The 26,290-nt window shown below is 42.6% G+C and overlaps 1 protein-coding gene across 1 annotated transcript in view; it reads left to right on the top strand.

The window, feature by feature from the left end:
- LOC126176010 (TLC domain-containing protein 2-like) overlaps positions 1 to 26,290 on the top strand; it is a 53,967-nt gene that overhangs the window by 20,098 nt on the left and 7,579 nt on the right. The window contains exons 2-4 of the mRNA XM_049923132.1: positions 6,793 to 6,875; positions 10,215 to 10,297; positions 10,372 to 10,543. Coding sequence (XP_049779089.1) covers positions 6,793 to 6,875; positions 10,215 to 10,297; positions 10,372 to 10,543 — 338 coding nt within the window. The remainder of the gene's footprint in view (positions 1 to 6,792; positions 6,876 to 10,214; positions 10,298 to 10,371; positions 10,544 to 26,290) is intronic.

Genomic DNA, 26,290 nt, shown 5'->3' with positions numbered 1-26,290 from the left:
CCATTGTAGCTGGTTACCAAGCCCCCACAGAACGTATCTCTGCCTACGTAGATCAACACCTTCAACCCATTACATGCAGTCTTCCATCCTTCATCAAAGACACCAACCACTTTCTCGAACGCCTGGAAGCCTTACCCAATCCGTTACCCCCAGAAACCATCCTTGTAACCATTGATGCCACTTCCTTATACACAAATATCCCGCACGTCCAGGGCCTCGCTGCGATGGAGCACTTTCTTTCACGCCGATCACCTGCCACCCTACCTAAAACCTCTTTCCTCATTACCTTAGCCAGCTTCATCCTGACCCACAACTTCTTCACTTTCGAAGACCAGACATACCAACAATTAAAGGGAACAGCCATGGGTACCAGGATGGCCCCTTCGTACGCCAACCTATTCATGGGTCGCTTAGAGGAAGCCTTCTTGGTTACCCAGGCCTGCCAACCCAAAGTTTGGTACAGATTTATTGATGACATCTTCATGATCTGGACTCACAGTGAAGAAGAACTCCAGAATTTCCTCTCCAACCTCAACTCCTTTGGTTCCATCAGATTCACCTGGTCCTACTCCAAATCCCATGCCACTTTCCTTGATGTTGACCTTCACCTGTCCAATGGCCAGCTTCACACGTCCGTCCACATCAAACCCACCAACAAGCAACAGTACCTCCATTACGACAGCTGCCACCCATTCCACATCAAACGGTCCCTTCCCTACAGCCTAGGTCTTCGTGGCAAACGAATCTGCTCTAGTCCGGAATCCCTGAAGCATTACACCAACAACCTGACAACAGCTTTCGCATCCCGCAACTACCCTCCCGACCTGGTACCCTCTGGCTCCTACCCTTGTAACCGCCCCCAGTGTAAAACCTGTCCCATGCACCCTCCCACCACCACCTACTCCAGTCCTGTAACCCGGAAGGTGTACACAATCAAAGGCAGAGCCACGTGTGAAAGCACCCACGTGATCTACCAACTGACCTGCCTACACTGTGATGCATTCTATGTGGGAATGACCAGCAACAAACTGTCCATTCGCATGAATGGACACAGGCAGACAGTGTTTGTTGGTAATGAGGATCACCCTGTGGCTAAACATGCCTTGGTGCACGGCCAGCACATCTTGGCGCAGTGTTACACCGTCCGGGTTATCTGGATACTTCCCACCAACACCAACCTATCCGAACCCCGGAGATGGGAACTTGCTCTTCAATATATCCTCTCTTCCCGTTATCCACCAGGCCTCAATCTCCGCTAATTTCAAGTTGCCGCCACTCATACCTCACCTGTCATTCAACAACATCTCTGCCTCTGCACTTCTGCCTCGACTGACATCTCTGCCCAAACTCTTTGTCTTTAAATATGTCTGCTTGTGTCTGTATATGTGTGGATGGATATGTGTGTGTGTGTGAGTGTATACCCGTCCCTTTTTCCCCCTAAGGTAAGTCTTTCCGCCCCTGGGACTGGAATGACTCCTTACCCTCTCCCTTAAAATCCACATCCTTTCGTCTTTCCCTCTCCTTCCCTCTTTCCTGATGAGGCAACAGTTTGTTGCGAAAGCTTGAATTTTGTGTGTATGTTTGTGTTCGTTTGCGTGTCGGTCGACCTGCCAGCACTTTCATTTGGTAAGTCACATCATCTTTGTTTTTAGGTATATTTTTCCCACGTGGAATGTTACCCTCTATTGTGGTTGCGAAAGCTAGAATTTTGTGTGTATGTTTGTGTTTGTTTGTGTGTCTATCGACCTGCCAGCGCTTTTGTTTGGTAAGTCTCATCATCTTTCTTTTTAGATATATATATATGACAAATATTATTGTAACAGACATAAATAGGGTATTGCCAACATCTGAGTTTTGGAATACATACAAAGCTCGTTTGGACAGAACAGGCTAACCTTAAATATTTCAAAAACTAATTATATACATTACAGGAAAACAAAGTCTCATCATGATGTGAACCTCTACATTCAAAATAAACAAATTGAAAGGGTAGCTGCCACAAAATTCTTAGGTGTGCAAATTGATGAAAATTTAGACTGGTAAGCCCACATTCACTACCTCACTAACAAGTTAAGCTCTGCTTGTTTTGCATTACATATAATTAGTACCGAGTGTAGTCGAGTGTGTAGCAGAACTGTCGACTTTGCTTACATCCATTTTGCTATCACCTATGGCCTAAACCTCTGGGGTCATAATAAGACAACATGAAAACCACAAAAACGAGCTGTTAGAATAATTTCAAACAGTAAAAGGCTAACACCTACCAAACAGTTATTTCAACACCTAAATATTCTACCCTTACCATGCATCTATATATAAAAAAGTGTTGTTAATATAAAAATGCATATTGATAATTATAAAACCAACTCAGATCTTCACTCGTACAATACAAGAATGTGCAATGACATCCACATAAAAAGAGTAAACAAGGCTTTAACGCAAAAACAAACCAACATTCAGGGTACTATTTTGTACAACAATCTTCCAACTCAGCTAAAAGAAATAAAAACATTATGTACATTCAAGGACGCAATATTTAAATTCTTAATGACCAACTGCTGTTATAGTATAAATGAATATCTGCAGTAACCTTGTAGCAAGTAACTACATTCATTTAGTATATGTTAATAGTACCATAAATCAAATGCTTGCCACAGCCTCAATGTTAATTTTTCGGAACAAAAGTGTTAAATCAATTATTTACTTGTACTGTATTTCATGTAAAAGAGCCTTCTCATACTTTTATATTATTACAGTAATCAAAGTTGTATTACCCAAAAATATTGTCATGGGTACAATGAACCATTGTTTTATATAGGAAACTGTACACCTTTATCTTATTTTTGTTATACTATGTTCCTTGATGAAATCCATTCAGTGTACATTGTTGCTGGATGAATAAACTAATACTACTACTACTACTACTACTACTAATAATAATAATAATAATAATAATAATAATAACAAAGTGTAGGTGTGGATGGTATAGGCAAGAATGTGTGTTGTTGAGAACCAACAAATTAAGTTTACATACATTGTACTGGCATTTAAAATAGATCCTGATCACATGTAATTACCATATGTGGCCATTAATTATGGACACGGTGTGAACAGTAGGTTATTTATTTCTGTGTTTGGACATGTTCTGTTGTAAGTCATCTCAATTAAAAGTCTGATCACTGAACAACTAAATAAACAGTAACACATGTGAATTTCTATAGGATAATTCAGATGTGGTCCATATTCCCTACCTCCTCACTGCAAAGTTTGCGCCGGCCTGTTTCTCGGGTATTGCTCTTTTAAGCCTGCGTAAAAATTTAGTTTTCCTCCCAGTTAGAATCTGTTAGAATCCTATCGAAAGCAAGCACCATTAACTCTAGATTTCCCTCAGGACAGTACCTAAGTTATCATTCACAGTGTCAGCAATTGTATTCACTCATGTGACTTGGCTGCTGCAATCTTCGCCTCACTGTTTTCCCTAATCTTTCCCTTATTTTTTCTGTGATGGTTTTTGCCTCACTGCATACAGTGTCTAGCTGTGCGTCGAGCTGACTAGTGGCTACACAACTTGTCATAGTTAATTTGACTTGCTACTCAAACCTGCTTCTTCACCTTCTGATGCTCAGTCTTCATACTTTTTTATTTGTTCATTCCATTTTGTGAGGAACTCTGCTTGTTGAGCCTTCACTTCTCTCATTTTGACTGTATTTTCCTGAAACTTTCGCATTAATTCTTCCATCAGTTCAGTTGTGTTTTCCTTTGTCTTTTCCTCAATCTTTTCCAAGCTCGAGACTCCTACGCAGTTGTGCATTCATAATTGCTAAGAATGTCTGCATATCTAAATACCTTTCCCCTCCAGTACTTGTCTGGGTTTGTTCCTATTCTATCTTCTTTCTTATACACTGTGTGTTTTTTTGCTGAATTCACGAGATTGGTGTACTACTATCTTTCACTTCCACTCTTTCATCCATTAAATAAAACTCTTGCCCTTGTTCCTGACATTTCCGTGATTCCTGGGTCAGTCTCTTCCATCTTTCTTTCTGATTCTAGATAGCGTAACTTAAAATTCTGTTAGCTACCTCTCCCTACACGTTCTTCTTCTGTTCTCCATGACTGTTGTGTTCATTATTTCACTTATACATCACATCTTCCTCATATGTTACTAACTATTGCCGTTTGTGCTGTTAGTAGTTCCCTATTGTTGCTTTGCATAGTTCCAGATTTCACACTTCCTTTCTGCAACTTTCAGATCAGAAGATTGTATCATGGCACGGTACATCATTTCTAAGATCTCCCTTAAATGCACGTGTATTACTTTTTATTTAGTTGTTTGACAATTGGACTTTAAACAAAGACAATAAATGCACATGTATTATTGTTTATTTAGCTGTTTGACAATTGGACTTTAACGAAGACTTCTTAAAAGTCCAACATAGAAATAAACTGTATATCTATTGCTCATATTGTGTCTGTAATTAATGGCCATTGACTTGATAATTAAATGTGATCAGGGTCTGTTATAAATTCCAAAACAATTTATATAAACTTAGTTTATCAGTTCCCAACAGTGAATGTTCCTAACTATGCCTTACACACCCACACTTCTGTAATTCATGGACAGTTTGTCATCCCAGAGAAGTCGGATTTTATTGAACTTGATTCTTTCATTGATACTAGTTTCAACTTTTACTGCAGTCTCCTACATGTTCTTAATTTGCATGATTTCCTATCAGTTCTACTCACACTGGAAAGGCTAACACTTGCTCTTTCTGCTTAACTTTTATTAATAAGCACTCAACTTCTTAATACAGTTCTTTGTCTCAACATGTCTTTAGCTCTTACTGCAATCAATTCTCATCTTTACGATCTGACTAACACTTCTAGCTCCAAACAATAACTACTCACATATGTCCTTGGTGTATACTGGAAACACTGCCGCTTCGACCCGACAGTGCTCCTCCTGCCAGAATGGCAGACTTTTTTCCAACTAGCACATGCTAACTGAAGAGTAAGAGTGTTGCAGATGGAGTACTCTTATATTAGCTCCAACAGAACATACGGAATTGTCTATAGTATTTATGTGATGGTGGAGAACTTATTACATTTATTGGGCCTAAGTAACCCTACTGTAAGCTGTACTGGTATGTGCATAACATTGGTGTGGTTTCCATTGTCCAGAAACTACAAATGCCTCAGGGTTTAATGGGCCCAAGAATGCTGTCATCAGCAAATTCAGTGGTGAAATCTAGTATTTTTGTGTGAGGCCCACTTCACTGTTTCCTTGGTGCTTGTCGCATACATGTTGGATGCTATCATGATGACCCTAATCTAGCTTACCAAGTAGACTGGACTTCCATTTGGGAGTGAAGCGGATCAAATCCGTGTCCATGAATCATGAATTATGTTTTCTGAGTTTCACCGAAGTACTTGAGCCAAATGACAGTATGCATCTTTTAACAAAAATTTGTTATGTCATCCTTGTCCAATCTGAAGCAGAGATCTGTCTTTAATGACTTTGTTCCTAACTCTCTAGCAGGTGCAGCTGTGTATGAAGACTTTAAAGTGAGTGATCAGCTGTGTGTTTTGTGTAAACCTGTTAATGACATGGAAGTGTAAAGAACTCTGAAAGGAAAAAAAGGGTGCTCTGTTTGGGGAGAAAATGATTGACTTATTATACACAGCTCTTTTTACGCAGTATCACATAATATGTTAACAGTTATAACTGGCAACAGAATTAGTTTGCAGAATGCTACCTGAACAAGTATGATCACCATGTATTTTAATTTTTATTTTACATTACTTACAAGGGCAATATTTTACAGAATTTAAGGTTTTAATGCAATCTTTTTCTTCTTTCCCTTTTGCAGACTGGCACGTTGGTTAATGTGTGACCAAAACTGATTGTGCTTGTCATAATAATGTATGATTGCCTCTAAAATAAAAAGATTATAGGTCTGAAAGGATTTTATTGGTAAAAGATTATTGTGGGATCATGATGAATCACATTGGGTCAAATGAGAAAACTGTTAATTTGAGCTGGCCGGAGTGGCCGAGCGGTTCTAGGCGCTATAGTCTGGAACCGCGCGACCACTACGGCCGCAGGTTCGAATCTTGTCTCGGGCATGGATGTGTGCGATGTTCTTAGGTTAGTTAGGTTTAAGTAGTTCTAAGTTCTAGGGGACTGATGACCAAAGAACTTTAAGTCCCATAGTGCTCAGAGCCCTTTTTTGAGAAAAATATCTGTTGTATTGACAGATGTAACAAGCTGACCTATTGACAGCTGTTGCCACTCTTGTCTCCAAAACATCTGTTACTGGGAACCATACAATAATGACATTGATGTGTGTGGGATACTGAAAGGATTGTAATGTGCCTGGTAGTGGAAGTTTTTGTTTAATGACAGCACTACTATTAAATTGGATATCACCTTTAGCCAACAACTGCTATTGTTGACAAGGATATTCCTTCTTTGTTGCTAAACTAGTCACATCAAAATTTTGAATTGGTGTGTTGATAGTATATGCATATAGAACAGAATTATTGCACATTCATTATGTAATTGCTATCCATTTTATATTGGAAGTGTCAAAATTGCAGTTTAAATTCTAAAATCTATACCAAGCAAGATGAGTAAGTTAAGTGTCATATGCTACTTATACCAGTATGAATCACCCAGAAATACCAAACCAAATTAACAAAATGGTTCTTGAATACACTGCATGTCTCCATGTGTAGTCTACCATAAGTACTATTATTAGAATGTTTGATCACAATGAATGTATTTCTGTTTAGCTTCTGGCAGTCTCCTGAAATGAGACAGGACCTTATATCTAAATACACAGCATCTGCCCATGGAGTGATTTCCTTTTCCACTGGTAAGTAATTGTAAAACATCCACCTCTAGCTTTGGTCATTTCCCTCAATTCTGATCAAATCTTGCCAGCTCTCCTTCCTTCCACATCTACTGTCATCCATCTTGTACCTCTGGGCCTGCCTCTCTTCCTTGTTGCCTGGGGAACCCATTCCAATGCCTTCTTCTCGATTACCCTGCCTGGCTTTCTCAATGCATGCCACAACCATCTCCATTTTCTGTAATGTATACTATCTGCTACCATATCTCCAGAGCTCTGTGTTACTCCTTTTTTCTTACCACCAGATGTTCATGATATGCCAGACACACCCATTTATGAAGCTCTGTAACGCTTATGCTGTATTCGTGTCAGCTTTCCAACTTTCACTGCTATATAAGACAGCCTTCACATTTGTTTTAAAAATACGAATTTTTATTTTGTGTGTGATGTTTCTGTTTCACCATATTGGATACAATTGTCTGAAGGCAGCATTGTCCTTCTGTATGCAGTTTTTCACATCCTCTTCAGTTTCTCTCATCATACTGCCCAGGTACAAGAATAAATGCACAGTCTTCCCCTGTTGTTTCCCTACAAACAGAGGCTCTTCCATGTTCCCAGAGTTCACTCTTCTTTTTTACCTTTTTTTGTCTTGAGACCAACATTCGTTGCTTGTTTTTTCAGAGAATGTCAGTGTTTGAGGTAGTAAAACAATGTCATATACGAAATTGTTTGCCTCCAGAAGTTTACGGATTCCGGTTACGTTCCTCTTGCCCTGAGTACTGTGGCTCTTCGCACAGCTGCGTCAAGAACAAGTAGAAAAAGTGTTGTTTGCAAAACAAATCTGTTGGCTGTGTGAGATTTCCGTTGTGGAGCAAACAACTTTTGTAACCACCATATAGAGATCTTTGATGATGTTTAGGATTTTCTGTGGTGTACCATAGCTTTGCAACACCTGCACAGCACTTGATTTTTCACGGAACTGAAGATCTTTTCAAAATCTATGATTGCCAGGTATTTGGTTGTTTTGAATTCTTTACTTTTCTCTAAGATGAACATAAGAGTATTAATAAGATCACCACAACTGTTTTACATCTGAAAATCAGCCCATTCTTTATGCTGTCATTTTTCAAGCTAATCTTTAATCCTATTTAAGAAACTGGTAAGAATCTTACTGCAAATTGACAACAGTTTAATACCACAATAGGTGTTACAATGTAACAGATTTCCCACTTTTTGGGAGTTTCACCATCAACCCATTTTTCAGCTCCGTTGGGGATTTCTCTTTGAGCAAAATAATGCTTCAGCAAGAGGTGAATAATTTTAACATTAATTTCTTTGTTGGCTTTTAAGAGCTTTGGTGCTATATTGTCTAAGTGTGGAGCCTTTGCATTTTTTTAGGCTTCTCAAAGCAATCCTCGGTCCATTGTAGCATGCTGCAGTGGCTGTCTTCCATGATTAAATAGCTCCTTGAATGGTCCTCAAGCCTTTGTAGCTGTGCCTAACTATAATATTGTACAGGTTCTTTATAGCCCTGTCTTGCTGCTTCTTCTACTAACTGTGCCTGATCTATCCATTTCTTTTTCTCTCTTGTTGTCCATATATTCATTCTTTTGTTTGCCTCATTGTATTTTTTTAATGCACTTCTGTGCTTTTGTCTTACAAATATTTCACTTCGATTTTAGTTCTTTCTTCTGGTTTAAATGCTACTACCAACAATTTCATTTAACCTGCTTAGTTAAACAGAAATACGTGATACCAACTAACAGCCAAACAGTGACTTTCACAAAAGAAGGTAAACAAATAAGCCATGACTGCTGATATCAAAATAAATTTGCTTATTTTATATGTAAAATGATGTCCTCATTGCCATCCAAAGACAAAATGTCGATATATGAAAAATAATGAGCCATTTCTGAAGCAGGAGAAATATAATCATCATTACCTGCATAGCTAAATCAGCTCATCAAGATCCACCAAGTGCGAATAAACACTGTTCACCAATAAGCCAAATAACACAACAATATAAATGTATATCTGGTGTAATTAACTTCAGTTAAACTATACAGCGAAAATAAATCCGCGATACCCACTAAACACACATCATCATCTTCACAATAATAATAGTAACAATGACAACAACTGTATAAGGCCATTTTAATTGGACTGCCAGAGGACAGAACACTGTTACTACATAAAGAAATCAACTGGTTGATCTATTTTTCTTTCAAAATCAAGAGTAGATCATGGTCCCATCCTGTTGAACCCATGCAGCCTTTTAAAGTTCATTCAGTTGTGTAGTATGCCTGAATATTAATCCAAGGTTACAGTTATTGTCTCATCATAAAATGTGGCCACAGCACACAAGACACTTACACATAAATTGTGACAATTGTCACCTGGCAAAAAATACAGTAAGTTTTGTTTTTTGATGAGATAATAAAGTTTCATACTCATTGTACCACTGAAAAGCACAGTAACTGCATGGGTGTCATATATATGAAGTTCCTGATAGGTGGGTTTTCAATCCTTTTATTATGTAGATCTTGGATCTACATTACATTCTAGGACTGCATTTCAAAGTCCTTGAGCAGCCATCTTTTCACGTATTGATCAACAGCACTAGGTGTTAATTTGTAAAACAAATCAATCTTTTCTCAGTTCATGCTCTGATTGAACATTTTCATCCTAGATAACACTTTAGGGGGCAGCCAGGTGCTATCGGTTTCACTGTTAACCCAGGGCCTCATTTGTTTGAAACACACAGCAGAATCATTTTCATTGAGGAACATGAGCATAAGAACTAAGTCTGAATCGTATGTGAAATGTATCGCAACCAGACTCATTATCCTTGAAAAAAATATTTTCACAATAAAATTGTGATGTGTTGCTAATCACCCTATGGTGTAACAGCAGATGACAGTGCAGAGAACAACTTGTAAAGAACATTACCATTACTCTACTCCTTCCACAACCTGAGTATTTTTCCTTTCAAATGTTGTAAATTTCTGCTTCTTCTATTGTTGTTATTGCGAGTCTTTTTTTACTATTTATACAAGTGCTCACTATGAAAATGACATTTGATAAACTAGCAGATAGTGAGACTATTGTTAACATATCAGGGGATTTCATTAATTATGTGAGCTTGAGCTCCCTCAAAACAGTGTATTCTCCACATGTATCTTTGTTTGATTGTTCAAGCATGTGTGAATAATTAGGTTATATGTCTATCTTCGTAAGTGAAGTAAAATATTACCATACACAAGCAGTATTTATTGTTATAACATCAAGGTGTGTGGTTTGATATTTTTGTTAAGTTGTAATGAAAAATATTTTCTCTGTCTGAATGTACTTATAATGTTCCAGGTTATTTCGCGTATGACCTGATAGACATGGTACTGCATCACAGAAAAAGAAGTAGCTATGAACTCATGATCCATCACATATTTGTAAGTGTCATTCTGTAATGTGCTTCATTTAATTGTAGGTGTGGCCACATGCATGTAAAACACCCATGTTTCAGGTGCTTCTATGTTTTGGTCTATCCGTGACAACACGATTCTACCTGGGGTATGGCCTGGTGGCTTTGTTAGTTGAAGTTAACAGCGTTTTCCTGCATACAAGACAACTGATGTTGATACAAGGCATTAATAAACGTGATTCCCTTTATCGACTCAATAGTACATTGAACTTAGGTATGTATTATTGCTCATTAGCAACTGGTATTTTTCAATCAGAATTATAATTTTCTTTATATTTAGTGTTCTTAAATTACCTTGTAATTCAGAGAAGGGGTGCACAGAAATTTTGAAGCTTTTGACAGGTGTGTGTTGTGTTAAGTGTTTGGAGAAATAGCTGTCATTAGACAGAGAAGCATGTTTTTTGGACAACTGTTAAGACTAAAGTATAGGCTTGGCAAAGTAACAGAAAAGGGGAAAGGTCAGGTACATGAAGAGTTGTACACTAACCATTTTCCATTTAACTTTCCGATATAAGTCCTGTTTTACATTTACAGTACATAGACAATTTTCTTTGAAAACTGTACCTGTTAGTAATGCAATGATACATCAGTAGCAAAACAGTAGGCATATAGGACCAACACAAAAATGACCGCATTTTCCAAAGTAGCAGTGAATAGTTATTTTAAGAAGCAGACCATCATTACTGAATTTATCCTTGTATAGGAAAACTGGGTAATTACTAAGTAGCATCACAAAGGCAGGAACATGTGGGAAGTCATGAAATTAAGGTAACTAATTGAGCATAAGGTTGCATCAGGCTAATGAGAGAGAGGAATTGGAGATAATGTGACCAATCTAGCATTATTTAGGAAAATGACCTATTGCTCCAACTCAAGAGAAACACATCAAGACAAGGCCAGAAGAAAATCAACAGTAAATGTTGACAGTATAATAGATTTGAAAAAACTGAGAAGTTTGATGTGGCAGCAAGGGTCTTTGGCAAGTCAGAGTAAAAGGAAGACTAACATAAAATTGCATGATTAATTAGGAAAAAAACTCTGCTGCAACAGAAAAAAACGAGAAGCAAATAGTAGAAAAGGTGCAGTAATTGAAATAAAGACATACAAACCGTAGAAGAAAGAGGGAAAAAATAATGGTAATGACAAGGTGATGGACAGCAAAATGAAAACAAATTATACAACAGGCAGAGGTGAGAATGAAACTGTACTCAAATAACAAATTAACGAGTGGACAGTTATGTTTGCCACAAATGTGTAGGTTGTGGGAGAGAGAGTGACTCACTGGAAATAATTGGAACTGCCAAAGCCAAGGATTGTCCAATGTTGGTGGGTGTGACATGTGCTGTCAGTCCAAAAAGTTTTGAGAGATTAATAAAAAATAGAGAATAATGTCAAAGGCCTTAATGGGCGGAAGCTATGATTGTGTGAATCTTTTTTATTGTGCCTTTCACAGCTCAGTATCTCCGCTATATGGTGTGTGGCAACTTTCCTTCTCTTGAAGTGTTACATGCCATCCCGTATTTTCCATTGTTTGTTTTAATGCTTCAGGTATTCTACATTGTCTCCCACCACTTGAATACAGTACATAAAATGTGAAACTGTCAGAATAGTCTTCCTTTGTGATGTTCGTCAACTGTTGCATTACATTGGCATGAATTTTGGTTACTTCACCAAAGTGTTGACGCTTTATGTGAATTTCTACACTTTTGTAATTTTTTTAGCCAAGGTGTGCAGGACAAACTTTGCATGCATTTTCTTCAAAACATTCTGGAGAATGTATTGAATACTTGATCTAGAGATGCTACTCCATTGTGATTTGTGATACAACAGCTTTGACACACTACAACCGTATGGCCACTACTACATACTGCCTGCTCATATCTGACTGGTAGAATGCACATCTGTTGTTTACAGTTGTTAGTTCAAGCTGCCACTGTAGTTACTGCGGTGACATTGCTTATATGTCATGACTAGAATCAGTGTTGGAACTTTTTGAATGGATGGAATATAGCAGGTAAAGAGATTTATAAAAGGGCTTGGTGTAGGCCACTGGCATATTGTCATTGGTAGTTCTTTATTTCTTCATGGAAGAGTTTGGAGAAAAGTTTGTTGTAGCCCTGGAGAAAAATAAATAAAACTGTATTGTACATATCCTTATTTGAACAGTAAATGTTAACTTGGTAGCTGTTTGTACTAAAGGCAATTATAGTATTCTTCTGTGCATAGATTTACCATCACACACCAAACTATAATGGCACTATTAAGTACATGTATTCATGTACCGTACATGTTTTTCTCAGACCAAAGGGTCGCCGCCAACCTTCACACCTCTGCATACAAACTGTATGCCTGTGATCCCATCCCAGAAGTCCAACAGGACCTTCAGCTGCCCCTCAAGTCCGTAAGTCCATCCCAAAACCTGACATCTGAATCCATCTCTCTTCTCGCACCAGCAATCACCTGCACTCCTACCTTTTCCCTACTCCCCAAACTCTGACAGACTGAACCCCACAGGTCTTGTACTTGTTATCCCATAGTGGCTGAGTACAGTGTTTCCACATACGGAATCTCTGCCTTTGATGACCAATACGTCTAAACTATTGTCTGTAACCTTCCATCCTACACTCAAGACACCATTCACTTCCTTTATGGCCTTTCCACACTTCTTGTTCCATTATCAATGGATTCATTGTTGAACTCTGTGAATTTGATGTTCTTTTACACCCACCATGCTCCATGCACATAGCCAGCCACAGAACACCACCTTTTCCGACGTCATCCTGATACCAAACCTATCATCTCTTTACTAATTTTTCTAACCAACCACATCCTGACCCACAGTTATTTCACATTCAGAGGCCAAATCTGTAAACAAATTTGTGGTACTGCCATGGCTACTCATGTGGCACAGCCTATGACAACTTATTTATGGTCCATCTGGAGGAATCTTTCCTATCCAGTCAACATCTAAAACCCCTTGTCCAGTTCAGGTTCATTGATGACATTTTCGTGACCTGGACTCACAGCAGGAAGAACCTTTGCACTTTCCTCCATAACGTCAACATCTCACCTGCTCTTCCTCAGCTCATCAAGCCATCTTCCGAGACATCTATTTCCATCTCTCAGATGGGTCCATAAATAGTCTGTTCATATCAAGTTCACCAACCACCAACAGTGCCTCTGCTTTGACAGCTGTCACCCATTCCATGTTAGAAAGACATTTCCGTACAGCCTCTCCACCCATGGATACTGCAGTCTGTAGTGGAAAGCAAGCATGAGTTGTCAAAATATACTGATAAGCTTACCAGAGCCTTCACCAGCTAATTCTCAAACAAATCTGCTGTGCATCTCTTCCTCTTACTCCAGTAAACCTGTTAATTAGCCACTGACCAGCACTCCTCCGATCACCCAGTATCACCCTGGTCTTGAAAAGCACAACCAAGGCTTTGATGACCTTTTGTCATGACCTGACATGAGGGATATTCCACCCAGAATCCTACCCACATCACATAAAGTTGTTTTCCACAGCCCATCCAATCTACAGAAATCCTTGTTTATCACTATTCCAATTTTGCTCCCAGTTATGCACCTCATGAGTCTTTCCCTTGTGGTCGGCCTCTCCTGCACACCCACCCACCCACCCACCACCTGCTACGCAATCCTGTCACAGGCATTTCCTACCCTATAAAAGGCAGGTCCACATCTTAAAGTAGCCGTGTTATATACCATCTATGCATCAGTTACTATGCAGCATTCATTGTGGGCATAACAAATAATCAGTTGTCTACTCGCATGGATGCCCACTGCCAAACTGTGGCAAACTGCAGACTCGACCATCTGGTTGCCGAACATGCTGTGCATCACAACACGTATGACTACAGCTGATTCACTGTTTCAGCATTTGAATACTTCCTTCCAGCATTAGTTTCTCAGAACTTTACAGTTGGGAATTGTTGCTCCAGCATATCTTGCACTCTGGCAATCTCCACTAACCTGTTTCCCTTGCCTCACATTCTTTTCCCTTCTTTCTTCTATCCACACCATTCCTTCCCCATCTAGATCGTGTACTGCCTTGTCCCACCACTGTTCTTCCCTGTCCCGTTTTGGCTTTCGCTCCCTCCCTACCTCCATTCCCATTTCTGTACTGCTTCTGGGTCGTCGTCAGCTGTTGACCTTTCCTTTTGCTCTACATCACTCGCGGATTCTGCTCTGTGGGAGGTTGCTGCTGACCTTCATTCTAGTGACCATACCAAGCGAGGTGGCGCAGTGGTTAGACACTGTACTCGCATTCGGGAGGACGACGGTTCAATCCCGCGTCCGGCCATCCTCATTTAGGTTTTCCGTGATTTCCCTAAATCGCTCCATGCAAATGCCGGGATGGTTCCTTTCAAAGGGCACGGCCGACTTCCTTCCCCATCCTTCCCTAATCCGATGAGACCAATGACCTCGCTGTCTGGTCTCCTTCCCCAAAAAAACCCCAACCCTCTAGTGACCACTTCCCCCTTTAGATTCATCTCCTGGATGAGGCTGTGGAATTACCAGTGCCGCCCAGGTGGCACCTCTGCAGAGCTATCTGGACACTTTTCAGCCATTTGGCTGGTTTGGAACACCATGCCAGCGTCCACAAATGGGTCGACCATGTTACAGCCGTGATCTCCCATGCTGCTGAATTGTCGATCCCATGGTCCTCAAGTCATCCCAAGAGATGTCGTGTCCCTTGGTGGACCACTGAGTGCCGCTCAGCCATCCGAGCCCGCCGTGCAGCTCTGCACCGCTTCAAGTGTCGTCCCTCAGCTGACAGTCTTGCGGCCTTTCGGGTGGCAGAGAGCAAACGACGGCCATGGCAATCGTTCTTGAACTCCATCTCCCACTCCACTAGTTCTACGAAAGTATGGGAAGCCATCAGGAGGATTTCCGGGAAACACAGCTAACTATCTGTCATGGCATTGCTGCATCGGGGATGTCTCCTCACGCCACCGAGAGACGTTGCCCAGACACTGGCCATGCATTTCGCGGAATCGACTGCCACTATTAACTGTGATCCAGATTTCTGCCGCTACCGCACTGCCATCGAGAAGGGTCACTTGGACTTCCGGTCTCCAAATTCTGAACCCTACAACTGCCCCTTCACAATGTGGGAACTGGATTCGGCGCTGTCTGTGGCTCATGATACTGCGCCCGGTCATGATCAAATCCTGTACAGCATGCTGCAGCACTTGTTGCTGCTATCCAAGGAGGTTCTCCTGAATTGTTTTAATATGATATGGTCATCTGGCATGTTCCCTGACTCATGGAGGGAGGCGATTTTGATTCCCCTCCTCAAACTGGGGAAGGACCGAATGCATCCCAGTAGTTATCGGAGTATTGCTTTGACGAGCTGTGTCGGGAAGACATTGGAATGCATAGTCAATCGTCGCCTGGTTTGGCTGCTCGAGACCAGGCAGCTCCTTAGCCACTCTCAGCGTGGCTTTCGGAGATGTCATTCAATTATAGACAACTTGACCCTGCTTGAGGCGCCATCCAGCAGGCCTTCCTACATAACCAGCATTGTCTAGGTGTATTCTTTGACATTAATAAGGTGTATGACACTACTTGGCGCCGCCTTATCCTCAATCACCTCCATCAGTGGAGCTTTCGTGGCCATCTCCCCATCTTCATTCGGTCCTTTCTTTCCCGCCACCTCTTTCGATATCGGGTTGGTAATGTGCTATCTGATTTGTACGTGCAGGAGAATGGTGTACCTCAGGGGAGCATTTTAAGTGTCACCCTCTTTGCCGTCGCCATTAACAGTATCACGTCCACTATCCGGAGTCCTGCCCAGTGCTCCTTGTTTGTGGACAGTTTTGCTGTTTTCTGTTCTTCCTCCAGTCTTGTCACTGCTAGTCGGCAGCTGCAGCTTACGATAAAGCGATTAGAGGCATGCACTGCGAAGAAGGCACTGAATATTTTGAAGTGTCTGAGCCATCGGTCCTGGGGAGCAGATCGGGCACGTCTGCTGCAGTTTTATAGGGCTTTTGTCCGGTCGCGTCTTGGCTATGGATGCACTGTGTATGGGTCAGCGAGGCCTTCGTATCTGAAGATTCTTGACGCAGTACACCATGAGGGTTTCAGGCTGGCCACTGGTGCATTCCGTACCAGTCCCATCCCCAGCCTGTGTGCTGAGGCAGGGGAACCGCCGCTCGCTATCCGGCGGAAACTCCTCATGGTGCGACGGATGTGTCAATTCCTTGCCTGTCCTACCTCCCCTGTGTACCCTACCGTTGCCCGACTACCTATGGAACGTCTCTTTTCCAGTCGTCCCAGGGCAATGAGACCATTTGGGATTCGTGCCAAGCATTTGCTAGAGTCCCTTGGTGTTGAGCGTGTGGCACCCCAACTCCAGGGTTTTACCCGCCTGCCTCCCTGGTTGCTCCAGGGGCCCAGTGTCCTTTTAGACTTGTCAGAGTACCGGAGGAGCTGCACTCCTGCGTTTGCTTTTACCTCCTTATTTTACGATATTTTAAACCTGCATCCTGACCATTTACCAGTATTTACGTATGGCTCTAAACAGGGGGACTCTGTTGGTTGTGCTGTTGTTTTCCCTGATCAAGTCGTCAAGTTACGGCTTCCTGCGGTGTTTACCATCTTTGATGCCGAATTGTTTGCGATCTTGCGGGCATTGCAGCAGATGAGATGTGTTCCCAGTCTTAAGTTTCTCATCTGTTCTGACTCCCTGAGTGCCCTTCAGACCATGCAACACTTGTACCCAGCAGATACGGTCGTCCAGAACATCCATGATGCCCTGTTCCACCTGCAACGGCAGGGGAAGAAGGTTTCTTTCTGCTGGGTGCCGGGGCACGTGGGTATTAGGTGAAACGAACTGGCGGATGTGGCTGCCAAAGATGCATGTTCCCTCCCTCACGTTGTTGAATGTGCCGTCCCCCTCCATGCTGTTACCTCCCTTTTGCATTTTCGTGTTATACGTCAGTGGCTGGCAGTCGGTGATAATAAGCTGCGTCTGGTCAAGGCCACCACGCGGCCATGGCGTATGTCCTACCAGTCATGCAGGCGGGATGAGGTTCTCCTCGCTCGCCTCTGCATCGGGCACAGTCCCTTAATGCATGGTTTTTTACTCCGGCGGGAGGACCCCCCAATCTGCAGTGCTCATGGCGTCCAGATTACTGTCCGCCCCCATTTTACTTGTCTGTCCTTTATTCTCTGACCAGAGGGCGGTGGTTTCCTTGCCACTGGATTTGCCCTCTATTTTGCAAGACGATGCAACGACTGTGGTTAAGGTCTTACAGTTTTGTGTCCTGTCCAATTTGTTGCCTCGGATTTTAGGGAGAGGATTTTAATGTGCTGCTGGGTGACTGGCTTACCCAGGTTTTAGGTAAGATGTCCGCCAGTCACGATTACCTACTTGTTTCACTTCGATTTCTGTTCTCTTTTCCTTGTGTTTGCTTTCCTTTTTTAGTGTGTTTCTTCTCCTCTTGTTTTGCCTCTGTATGTGAAGATTTCGAAATGTGTCAGATCTGTGTCTTTTAGCCGTTCTCCTTGTTTGCTGTCTGTCTTCGTCCCTTCACCACATGTGTTACTGTTTCTATGCGTTTGGGCGCTGATGACCACGCTGTTTAGCACCCGAAAACCTCAAACCACACACACACACACACACACACACACACACACACACACACCTCCATTCCCCATGCCCTCTGTCTCACACTTTCCGTTCCCTCCCTCCCTCCCTCCTCTCCACCTTCCTCTTCTTTGTTCCCCTCTCTTTCCCCCACTCTCTACCTTGTACCACTTAACATGCTCCAGTTCTGAATTCCTTTCATCTTGTTGTGCAGCTGCCGAGTCATCTGTCAAAAGACCTGCCTCACACTGTTGTGCTACACCCCTCCCTGCCTCATCATCCTTCTCTTCCCCTCTTCTAACCTTCATTTGCACAGACAGCTGCTACCGACAGTCAGTACTCATTCTTCCCCCCGAGCGCAGGTGTGTGCATTGGAGTCTCTCTCTCTCTCTCTCTCTCTCTCTCTCTCTCTCTCTCTCTCTCTCTCTCTGTGTGTGTGTGTGTGTGTGTGTGTGTGTGTGAATGTGAGCACATTTATGAGAGAAAGAGTAAAAAGCTCTAAAGCTAATGTAAACAGTGTTTTCTGATGTGTGTTTCTATGGCCACTTGTCAATCAGCTATAGGTGAGAGGTTACCTTTCCTTTATTTTACGTATTTGAGCAAAGGCAGCTGTTGACAGTAATTACCACATTGTCAAATATGTAAATTTTTTAACATATATTTAGTTCAGCTCTAGTTTACATCTATTTTAGCCATGACACCCCCCCCCCCCCCTCGCTCTCCACCTCTCCAGGAGGTTCACAACTCTTATGAGTAGGGGCTTGGTTTCTACAGGGCCCCGGCCTTTTTAGCATTACTCCTTTCTGTGCTGCAAGCTTATAGTTCCACTATCCTTCCCCCTTTGCCTCTCCATTGATGGTTTTCTTGGTACAGACCCTGCTTGAAGCCAGTTTGTGATTGGACTCAAGTGTCCATTTCTGGCATTTTCTCTTCAACTTTTCATTAAATAGACACATGGTCCCCATTTATGGGTTTGACCTGCTACCAATTTTCAAAATTCTCCAGAAGTGTGGACCGTGCAGGGAAGGTCGCCCAGTGCAGTGTAAGTTCCACCTTTGTGTCATTCCATCGTTGCACCCTTCCCGTTAATGAGGTAATACACCCAAAACCCAGCACGGTAGCCATCCTGTTGTGTGTGTGTGTGGGGGGGGGGGGGGGGGGGGGGGGGGGTCATCAGGTACCTGTACGGTGGTAGCCCCCTGACCATGCAGGGATCAGACTGTTGGTGCCTGAGCTGAAAACTCCCCATGTATGCCAAGGAGTATGTGCCTATCATGACTGCTGCGCAGGGACACTGGGTAATGAATTATTGGCCAGGTAGCCATTGCTGAGGCTGGGCATTGCCCATGGGGAGAGCCCCCATTTGGAGTGGGTGGAACCGTGGCGGATGGGCTGCAGATGAAGTGGATGAAGTTATCTCCTGCTGGTGGCCATATGGCCTCAGCAGTCTCAGTGAAAGGACAATCCTCTTTTAATGCAGAGAGATATGACCCTAAAGCATTCCCTTCCGTGGCTATGTCATGGGAGGAATGTAGGGCTAAGCAGGAAGCAGAGAAATACTCCCCCAATACTTAGGTCCCCCAATACTAAGGTCCCCCAATACTTAGGTTTCAGAAGGAATAATGGGGATTCTGTCTTGGCCACAAAGCCTTTATTCTCTGTAGAAACTACGAGGGACAAGTTTGAGGAAGTTGCAACCATTTCTAAAATGAAGAGTGGATCAGTTCTGATCACATCATCATCCCCTGCCCAGTCACAGGAACTGCTCTCTTGTAACAAGCTGGGTGACATACTGGTGGTTTTAACTCCCCATAAAAGTCTTAATATGCTTCAGGGCAATTGGCACAGGGACCTGCTCTTACAATCCGAAGATGAGCTAAGTGCCAACACGGAATGATGGGATGTACACTTTGTCAATCATGTACATAGGGGGCCAAAGGGTAATAGGGTTCATCTTGGCCTTTGAGGGTGATTCATTGCGTGAAAAGGTGAAGGTAATGGTATACAAATTTGGGCAAGTGTCCTCGCGTTGCAACTCTAGCCCCATCTGTAGAGATTGTGAGTGAGTGCTGCATGTGAATGCTCCTTATGCCCCCCCCCCCTCCCCCCATCTGTGTCAGCTGTGGAAAGCACCATTCTCCCTGCTCACCTGATTTCACTGTTTTCCACAGAGAGAAGAAGTTACAAGAATACAAGAGTTTCAACAGGAAGAAATATGAGCAGTTGCATCCATCATGTACAACGATGTCGTACGCTACAGCTACGACAATGGTTGCCCCCATTGGCAATAGTACTCCCACCTGGTACAGCTCCTACTGTGGGCCCTCAGGGTCGCTCAACCATGTTTGTTCACCTGATGGTTGGGGGCTCCCCTCTTGTTGCTACCCCCACACGTGCTTTGGGATCAGTGGCTACCCACCCGACAGGGACCCCACCTCCTAGCCGGAGATGAATTGCTTTTCTTTGGCTTCTCTTGGCAGGAAGGCGTCCCTCGGGACACTTCCTTGTAAGTTTCCACCAGTCTAAAACTGGATGCCAGCCAGCAGCTGAAGGAGCCAGAGGCTATTGGTCACAGGGCTATGCGATCATCAGCTTTATCTGAAACTGATTCAGAGAAGCCCTCACAATTATCGGAATTCTCTAAGGAGAGGAAGACCAAGAAAAAGTCCTCCAAGAAGAAGGACATTCTGGTGGCCCCCACATCATCAGATCCCGCTTGTTCCACTCCTATGGCTGAGGTGCAAATTATGGAGGCCCCTGTGGCCCCACTTCGCACCACACAACAGAACCCAGAACCTATGTGTGTTGATGCCATAACCTTGCAACCAGTGAGTGTAGGGCATAACCTGCCTACTTGGTCCTTTATAGACTCTCAGTAAATCGGCAACATTATTCTCCAGTGGAATTGTAGCAGTTTTTTCCACCACCTGGCTGAGCTACATCATCTTTTATACACTGAAAACTGTAACCATACAGGGGAACTCTAGAACAAACAGCTGGATTTCAAGGGGACAGCAACAACAATGCATAATGATGAATACATTTATAATTCAGCTAATAAATCAAAGGCTGTGTGGAGTGTTTTGATGGTGTACCTGCAACAACATTAAAGAAGAGTGCACCAAACCTAATTGAAATACTCACACACTTATGTGACAGCTTACTTCAGGCAGGCACTTTCCCTGATGTATTGAAAACATCAAAAGTTATTCCAGTATATAAAAATGATGAGAAAGATAATTTAAAGAACTACAGACCCATTACAATTTCCCCCTGCATCTCAAAAGTATTAGAAAAAGTTATGTCTGACAAACTTATGAAATTTATAACTAAAAACAACATCCTATGTAATGAACAACAAGGATTCAGAAATAAGAGGTCAAAAACTACTATTTACGAGTGCATCAGTGCCATCCTAAACCTGACGGACAAAAAGGATCATGAAATTCTTCTATCAAAGCTTGAACGATATGGTAGTAGAGGTTTGTCCAACAACTGGATCAGTTCCTTCTGGACTAATCGTAAGCAGACATTGTGCATCAAGCACACAAAAATCGAACTAAAAACTGTATCTGAACATTTATCTGACCATAAGCAAATTTAATGTAGTGTATCACAAGGATCAGTAATGGGGACCCTTCTGTACATAAATGATCTAAACTTAAATGTTGATGCACATAAAACAATCATATTTTCAGGTGACACCAAAATTCTATTAAAAGGAGACAGCAATGAACTGTTACAGCAGTCAGTAAATATGGTCTCAGAATAATCAGCTTGTCTGTAATAAACAGTAAAAAAAACCATTGCACTAAAATTCCACAATGCGATCTAGGTGGTAACAGTACTGAAACCAAATTCTTAGGACTCAGGCTGCAGAGCAACATGAAATGGAATAAGCATATGGAATATCTCAATGCAGAACTCAGCAAAACATGTTACCTTCTTTTCTCACTAAAATCATGCTGTAATGAGAAAACAGTAATGAATGCATATCAGGTCTACTTTCATTTTCATCTTAGATATGGGGTCTCTTTCAAGGGAAACTCTAAAACAGCTAATAGAACTTTGAAACTACAAAAAATGGCTATTAGAATCTTGTTTGGATGCAAGCCTAGAGACTCTTGTCAACCTCTGTTAAAGAAACCTAGTATTCCTCCATTACCATGTGTGTACATTATAGAAACTCTTTTATTCCTCAAAGTAAATGTAATAGGTAACGACTGAAAAAACTATGATCTATACATGATCACTTTACCAGGCAAAACAGAAATTTACGTATCACCCAAATCAGCTCAGCTCTGTGCCAAAAAAGGTGCATTTCACATGGTAGTTAAGCTTTATAACAAACTCCCTGAAAACATAAAAGCTATCATTGTGGTCAGTACCTTTGGAAAACCTCAAAAGTCATATTTACAGCATCACTGCTTCTACTCCATCGAAGAATATTTAAATTTATGAAGTGTGCTATATAAATACATAAGTATAAAGCGTATTGTTGTAACCTTGAATAAGTATGCCTAGAAATGACTTTTTCGTTGGGTCTGCATTAAAGACATTGTCTATCACGATATTCCAACAACTCCAGAGGACGTGCAGGAATGTATCATGCTTGCTTGTAATTCTCTTCAGCAGGCCATACTGGAAGCAGTAAATAATTCTTTCATTCAACGAGTGCACCAGTGTATCAGTGTCGAGGGTCACCACTTTGAGCACCTTTGAATGTTCTACTCCTGGGCAATGGTACAGACAGTCAAAATCAATTTTGTGTTTTGTTTTTACCTGGTTTTCATTTGTTTTCTGACAGCTCCAGCAAGTGGACAAGTTTGTGATCCCGGGTTCAAAGTCAATGTTGTGTTCTGTAATTAATAACATTGTGTTTCAGTGAATGGTACATTGTGATACATTTTTAAATAGGTCTTTAGGAGAGGAAATGAATTATCAAATAAAAAATAAAGGGTGCCATTTAAAAAAGTCATACTGCTGTTGATATCTTTGGCTGTTCGGGTAAGGGCATTTCAGGATATTATCATCTGCATCGCTTACCTCTCTCTCAATGGTGAAGTGTCTCAGAACATATTGTTTGTGCTGGTTTCTCAGTTCCTACCACCTTTCCTAATCTTGGGTGATTTCAGTGCCCAAAACCCTCTGTGGGATGGAACCATGATCAGTGGCCACAGTAAAGACCTCGAAAACTTACTGGTTCAACTTGGCCTTTGCCTCTTGAATTAGGACTGTTGATATTTTTAAAAATATCAGGAATCCAATATATCAATATTTAAAAAATATCATTGTCGTCTCTTGATATATCCAAAAAAGCTATCGATATATCGAGTGAAAAAAAAATTCATGTACCTGCCAATAAAAATATTGGCTACACATTGTAAAGATACTGCGGGCTTAAGAGCTGTATATTTATTTTATTATGGAATTTTCTGTACATCAAAAAGATCACAGCCTGCCTTTCCGCTTAGAGGAAGAATTGAAAAGAAAACAATGTATGTTCACACTTGACGATACCCTCTTTGCTAACAATAGTAATTGAATGTAAGTGCCACAATATAAGGTGTCCGATGGGTCCATCATTTGGTTTCATCACGCATTGGATTTGTCCGGAACCCTTCATGTCAACTTCCCTGTTTTTTCATTTCTAGCAACACCAGTGACCTAGCAATTGTAGTGTCAAAATTGCGTGGTGAAGCTAAATGTTGCAGTATCTGTTGGTAGTGCTGAGCGCCAATTACGTCAGCATTTCCCCCCACACATCTCCACCCATCTTAAAGACCAATTTTGTCATTTAGATTTTTGTTCATCACTTTCAGTAACTGTTTTTGAAGCATGCCAATGTGAAGGAATAGCACACCAGTTGCTTTAAAAATTGTTTTTTAATACGACTGGTATCCCATTTCTTCACATTGGAAATCTTGTTATTCCATTCACACCACCATCCTCCGGTGAAGCCGTGCGGAGTGGCCGAGCGGTTTGAGGTGCCGTGTCACAGACTGGGCGACCCCTCCTGCCGGATGTTCGAGTCGTCCCTCGGGCGTGTGTGTCTGTGTGTGTGTGTGTGTGTGTGTGTGTGTGTGTGTGTGTGTGTGTGTTTTGTTCTTAGCATAAGTTAGTTTAAGTAGTGTGTACGTCTAGGGACCAATGACCTCAGCAGTTTGGTCCCTTAGAAATTCATACACATTTGAACATCCTCCAGTGAAAATGGACTTCTTCTTTTGTGCCATGTATATTCATTTAACACGGTCAAAGAGAAATATTAGACCTGATGACCCCCCCCTGTGGGTCTGGGGGTTAGAATAGGCCCGTGGTATTCCGAACCTGTCGTAAGAGGCGACTAAAAGGAGTCTCACACGTTTTGGTCTTCATGTGATGGTCCCCTGTAGGGTTTGATCTCCATACTCCCAAATTTTTCTAAAGAGCGAGCCAATTGGGGAAGGGCACCTTACATGGTGTATCGTGTGCAATGTGCATTGAGACCTTTAGCCCGCTTTCTCGTTGTCGCATTGCAGTCGCGCTCACTCTCCGTCTCTTGGGTGAGGATACATTCCTGGGTGCAGTTTCTGCCATTCACTATGCTGTGTCGCTTTCTGCGCCGACGACAAACACGGACTTCTTTGCATCTGATATCCACCATGGTAGCCAGTCCGTTGTGTTGGGGTCGCCATGTACCATGTTGGTTGTAGCCCCCTGACAACACAGGGATTACTCTGCTGACGCCTATGCTGTAAACTCCTCACGTATGCCAAGGAGTAGATGCCTATCTCCCTGGGGCATCAGGACTCCCGGTAATGGCCATCCTGCCAGGTGGTCCTTGCTGCAGCTGGGTGGCGCCTGTGGGGAGGGCCCTTGGTCGGATGACACGCTATGAAGCGTGGCACATTTTCTCTTGCTGATGGCCAGCTGCCAGCAGTTTCTAAGCGTTCCAGGGCTCAATTTAATGCAAACACGTATGACTCCTGGCCACACCATGGGAGGAACAAAAGGCTAAGAATGGGAACGAAGCTTATTCACCCCATTACCATGTATGTACAAGAGCTGATAGGGAATCCTTTGTGTCCATGAAGCCTCAGTTCTTTGTAGAACATTTAGAGGACAAGTTTGGGGAGGTGGAGGGCTTGTCCAAAATGCACTCTGGGTAAGTTTCGATGAAAACAGCATTCTCTGCCCAGTCATGGGCATTACTTGCTTGTGACAAGTTGGGGGATATTTCAGTTACCATTACGCATAATAAGAGTTTAAATATGGTCCAGGATATTATATTCCACAGGGACCTTCGTTTGCAGTCTGATGACGAGCTGAGTGCTAATTTAGAGCAGCGAGGTTTTCATTTTGGCTGGCGTGTTCATCGGGATCCAAGGAATAGTCAGGTTGCCACTGGTGCCTTCATCTTGGCCTTCGAGGGTGATACATTGGCCCGAGAAGGTCAAGGTGATGGTCTACCACTGAGATTTCAAACCCTATATCCCTCCCCCGATGCAGTGCTTTAAATGCTGGCAGTTTGGCCATAGTCTTCCCACTGTACTTCCAGCGTCACATGTTGAGATTGCGGACGCCCATCACATCCCAATACTCCGTGTGCCCCACCTCCCATATGTGTAAAACTGCGTAGAGCATCATTCCTCTTGCTCGCCAGACTGCAGGATTTTACAGAAAGAGTTGAAAATGGTGGAGTATAAGACTCTGGACCGACTGACCTACACTGAGGCTAAGAGGAAATATGAACGACTCCATCTTGTGCGAATGACTTCCTCTTATACCGCCGCTATGACAGCAGTAATAGCCCCATCAGTTCAGCGAATTCCAGTTGGCGCCCTGAGCCATAAGACTACACCTACCCCCTTGACTGTGGGGGGCACTACCCTCCCTGTTGCTCCTGCGCCACTTACTTTGGGAGCAACACTCCCCCCCCACTCGTCGGGGACATCTGTCCCCACTTCTAAGCTGGAGAAGCGTCCAGCTTCTTTGGCTCCTCTCGCTTTGAAGGGGACCCTTGGCCCCTAACTTCCCAAGTTTCTACCAGTGGGAAGGAAGACGCGTGCCAGTGGCGTCAGTACCCTCAAGCAGCTGGTCGTAGGGCAATACGATCCTCCTCAGTCCCTGAGACTGAATCAGTGAAGCCCTCCCCGCCAGTGAAACCAAGGAGCAGCGAGAAAAGTCCAAGAAGAAGACCTCTAAGACCAAGGAACTTGTGGTGCCACCCACCCCACTGCAACCTACAAGTTCTACGTCTGAGAATGGGGTGGAGATTCTGGCATCTGCTGAGGACCTAGATCTTGCCGGATCCTCAGACACCATGGAAGTCGATCGCACAGGTACTCAATCAGTGGCAGCAGGTGA

The sequence above is a fragment of the Schistocerca cancellata genome, chromosome 1 (assembly GCF_023864275.1).
Source record: "Schistocerca cancellata isolate TAMUIC-IGC-003103 chromosome 1, iqSchCanc2.1, whole genome shotgun sequence".
Taxonomy (NCBI): domain Eukaryota; kingdom Metazoa; phylum Arthropoda; class Insecta; order Orthoptera; family Acrididae; genus Schistocerca; species Schistocerca cancellata.
Note: the sequence above shows the minus strand (reverse complement) of the source record. Positions and strands in the feature narration are given on the sequence as shown.